A 4,685-nucleotide genomic window follows, 5' to 3' on the forward strand; every position below is an offset into this window, starting at 1 on the left:
CAGGAAACTTCCAGGCAGGGCTAGAGGGTATAAAAAGACCATCTGCCCATGTGCTCACTCTCTTTCCTCTCCTCTGCTGCTTCTTGCAAGACCATCTGTCTTCTGCAATAAACTGTAACCTTCTTCCCAAAGCAGTTGCCATGTTTGCTTATTTATTCCCGGCTTGGATGAACCAGGATGAAGACTTACTTCTAACAGGACCTTACAATTAGCCAGGAAAAGACAATTCCAGAGATGAACAAATACAAATTTGTAACTAAAGCTAATTAATTTACAAAGCAAGTCAACATATAAAAAGTGTAAATATTTCCAGCTAAATAATTTCACTTGTGAAAAAGTATGTTAAGAAATAGAGTTGTATGGAATTATTGAAGTTGAGGCAATACCTGAAACACGAAGAAAAATATCTGCGAAAACTGTTCCAAAACTAGTCATATATACAAAGTAGAAGCAACAGATTATTGCAAACTTAACTGAAAAGCTTAGCTGACACTGGAGTAATTGTAGACAGAATATTGTTGTGTATACAACAATAATCGGCATGACAGTGATGTCAGAAGGAAAACATTTTAACTCAAATCACAAAAGTCATCTTCAAAAGCATGCAAAAAGTCTTTTAAGTTAACCATGATTAAGCACAACATGCGTACTATAAACACAGTGGCCAATTGTTAAAACTTAACTCATTTACAATATTAAAGAAAAAGATTTTGCTAAATTATAACTATTCCTATTGCTACCTGCAGCTCTTCTAAGTAAAGAATCTCTTGGAATAATCACAGGCTCATTTTCTTCCAAGTCACTTTCAGACTTTGATTCATCATCTGACCATGGGTTTCGTTTCTTTACTTTTTTTGCAGCAGACTTTGTGGAAGATGGTGTTCTTCTCAGTCTAGTACCTAAAATAAAGTAAAATTCTTAGCAGTGTAAGGGATAATCTCTATTATATTTTCTGACATTTAGCATTGATACCTTCCCAGATTAATGATACACAAATTGGTAATATAAGCAGATGCTTCTAAAATATCTATAACATGCACTTTGATATGTCAGCTCTGAGTATAATTTTATATAAAAATGCAAAATTTAAGAACCTTATTTTTTGCATAATTTATCCACTATTTAGTAAGAATAAGTTTCAATGGGACTTCTCAGATCATTAAAATAATAATAATAATAATAATAATAATAATAATAATAATAATAATAATAATAATAATAATAATGATGGTGATGATGTTGGAAGGGACCTTGGAGGTCATCTAGTCCAACCCCCTGCTCAGGCAGGAAACCCTATACCATTTCAGACAAATGGCTGTCCAGTCTCTGCTTAAAAACTTCCAGTATTGGAGCATTCACCGCTTCTGGAGGCAGGCTGTTCCACTGGTTAATTGTTCTAACTGTCAGGAAGTTTCTCCTTAGTTCTAGGCTGCTTCTCTCCTTGATTAGTTTCCATCCATTGCTTCTTGTCCTGCCTTCAGGCGCTTTGGAGAATAGCTTGACTCCCTCTTCTTTGGGGCAGCCCCTGAGATATTGGAAGACTGCTATCCTGTCCCCCCTCGTCCTTCTCTTCATTAAACTAGACATACCCAATTCCAGCAACCGTTCCTGATATGTTTTAGCCTCCAGTCCCCTAATCATCTTTGTTGCTCTTCTCTGTACTCTTTCTAGAGTCTCAACATCTTTTTTACATCGTGGTGACCAAACTGGATGCAGTATTCCAAGTGTGGCCTTACCAAGGCATTGTAAAGTGGTATTAATACTTCACGTGATCTTGATTCTATCCCTCTGTTAATGCAGCCTAGCACTGTGTTGGCTTTTTTGGCAGCTGCAGCACACTGCTGGCTCATATTTAAGTGATTGTCCACTAGGACTCCAAGATCCCTCTCACAGTTACTACTTATTTATAGCACTGTGTTTGAATTATGGTAACCCATCTTAATATAACAGTAGAGAACTGCAAGATTCAGTTACTCACCCAGTGGCACTGATGCATACATATTTCAGTGAACTGCTGGTAAAATAATTCACTTTGGTGTTGCGCTGAGAATATGTTAAGTAGTACTATTTGACTACCTTCACTTTCCTATGGACCAGGGACTGTGGGTAGAACCCACACATCCACTCCCCTGCCATCACCTGATACCAGTCACTCCCAATGCCATTGCCTCTCAGAAATAGCCTGATGACAAGGGGATGACTTTGTATCCCATGCATCAGCTTTTGGGTGGTAATGGTCAGGTTGGATGCCTCAATCCCCATGGATATCTTGTGACCTGTGCAATATGATTTTTCTCTACCCTAAACTAAATCAGAGAGCCAGTTTGGTGTAGTGGTTAAGGCATCAAGCTAGATAACAGGAGACTGTGAGTTCTAGTATTGCCTTAGTCACAAAGCCAGCTGGGTGACCTTGGGCCAGTCACTTTCTCTCAGCCCTAGGAAGGAGGCAATGGCAAACCAATTCTGAAAAACCTTGCCAAGAAAACTGCAGGGTCTTGTCCAGGCAGTCCCTGAGAATCAGACACAAATAGAAGAGAAAAAAAACCTAAATCAGGATCTGCAAAATTTTAAAAGGAAATTACATAATGCCTTTGATGTTTATGATTCAACACATGTGGATGTTAACCAACTCCTTAATGCTATTTTAACTACATACTTGGTGGTTCACATTAAACAGATCAATCACTGGTCAGTGCAAATCCTGCAAACTGGGGATCTTAATACCTCACATAGTGGTGGCTCTTCTATCTCATTGTGTTGCCTTGTCCTTGATTCTCCAATAGTTGAGCAAATTGGAAGTGGCATTCCTGAAGTCTCTGGATATTACTGTTATCCACATTTCCTCCATCGATCCCTCCTCCCTTTCACTTCTGTGTTCTGCTGATTGGTTTTTTTTTTGAATCATGGTTGTCTTCTTTTAACTACTTTTGAACTTCTACTTGCTCCAATATTCAGGAAATTTCCTCTGCAAATGCTGATTTTGAATTTTATGCTGCTGGGTCTTCTTGTGGTATCCTTAATAGGAAATGTATTTCTGGATATGTAATATCTATTCCATCTGAATGTTTTGGATCTGGTTATTTTTGCCTCCTCTCTCTGCTCAAGTTGCCAAGTTACATACTGTGACTCAAGCTAATATTTTAGCCTCTGGTTCCTCTGTTAACATTTATACCAACAGCCAATACTGTTTTGGTATTGTACATGACTATGGGCAACTTTGGCAAAACTGTGGGTTTCTTGCATCTTCTGGTTCAAAATGCTGATTTTATTTCCACTTTACTTTATGCTGTTCTTTTGCACTCTGCTCTTTCTGTTATTAAGTTAAAAAGCTATTCTCATTTCCCTGGAAAAGAATTTGCTGATTCTTGTGCTCAACATGCTATAGGGTCATTCCATGTCAAGTGGTCTGATTTCAGAAAAGTGCCCCACTCGAACATCACAGATTTTGATGAAATTTTGTGTGAACATGCACACATGTCCCCAATGAACATTGGTAAAGTGTTACGTTTGCCGATGCAATACGTGCGGAGATATAGTCATTTGTTTGACCCCATACCGCAGCCTTCTACAGTATGACTCTGAGATTCCAGCAACTTTGAGACATAATATCTCCGGCAATATTTTGTTGAGAGAAACAAAACTTGGCCATCTTGTACAACTTTTTGTGCTCTATTAAACAAAATAATAAAAACATTCTCATGAGCGATCTCCATCTAGATAATTTGGAGCAAAGTTGGCCGAAAATATTGCGGCTCAAAAAATGTTTAAAGTTTGGCTTTTCATATCTCTGGAAGGAAAGGTATGATAAACGTGAAACTTGTGCGTAATAACTTAGCAACACAAGGTTTTCAAATATAAAATTTCATTCTCCTACTGCTTTCCAATAGTTTACAAATTGAGTGTAAAGTTGATGTTTTTTGTAAAAACACCAAAAATAGGGTATTTTCAGCCCGCTTTTACAAAAAAAGACCTTCTGGAAACTCTGTTAAATCATTCTCATTCAAAAGAGCATGTTTCAAACCCCCTAAAAAAGTAGGGTTGGTTTTTCATCGCTGACGTATAAAGCCCTAAAAATAGGGACAAAGTTGAGGACATTGCTATGGCAACGTCACATGTATTCTATTATTTTTTCGTCTTGTTTGTTTTATATAGACATCATTACTACTATTATATTGTGTTGGTCCATGGTGACATAGTCACTACCAGTTCAGGCACTTGAACCAGCAACCCCATCACCATAGGGGATCGTGTTTGTGAAACTAAAATCTGTTCTCATAATAATTACTAGAAGATGTATTGGACAATGTGACCTGTACTGTCAGAGAGGGGTGGGAAAAGTTTCGTTCATTTAATTAACTGCTTCCCGCCGTTTCCTTAGAGCTAGCTTCCCTTTGACCCTACTGGTTTGATTCTGCTCAATAAAAGTAATCATTAGAAGTTTGCAATGGCTCTGATGTTTTGCTTGGTTGGCCTTTTCAGCCGGGGGTTTATTTATTTATTATTTAAATTTATATACCGCCCTATCTCCCTTACGGGACTCAGGGCGGTGAACAGGCAATAATAAAAATCACAATAAATATTGAATAAAAAGCCTGCTCTAAAATACCCCATATAAAACCCCTAGCAAAGCCCAATCAAAACTATGCCAGGCCGGCCGCATGGAATAGATGGGTTTTCAAGGCTCG

At 38.0% G+C, this 4,685-nt stretch overlaps 1 protein-coding gene across 1 annotated transcript in view; it reads right to left on the reverse strand.

The window, feature by feature from the left end:
- Positions 1-4,685, reverse strand: part of LOC107298572 (DNA topoisomerase 2-beta) — a 136,885-nt gene that overhangs the window by 13,342 nt on the left and 118,858 nt on the right. The window contains exon 29 of the mRNA XM_015827949.1: positions 741-899. Coding sequence (XP_015683435.1) covers positions 741-899 — 159 coding nt within the window. The remainder of the gene's footprint in view (positions 1-740; positions 900-4,685) is intronic.

Source organism: Protobothrops mucrosquamatus, unplaced genomic scaffold (genome assembly GCF_001527695.2).
Source record: "Protobothrops mucrosquamatus isolate PMUCROS unplaced genomic scaffold, P.Mucros_1.0 scaffold4099, whole genome shotgun sequence".
In the NCBI taxonomy this organism is placed as follows: Eukaryota; Metazoa; Chordata; class Lepidosauria; order Squamata; family Viperidae; genus Protobothrops; species Protobothrops mucrosquamatus.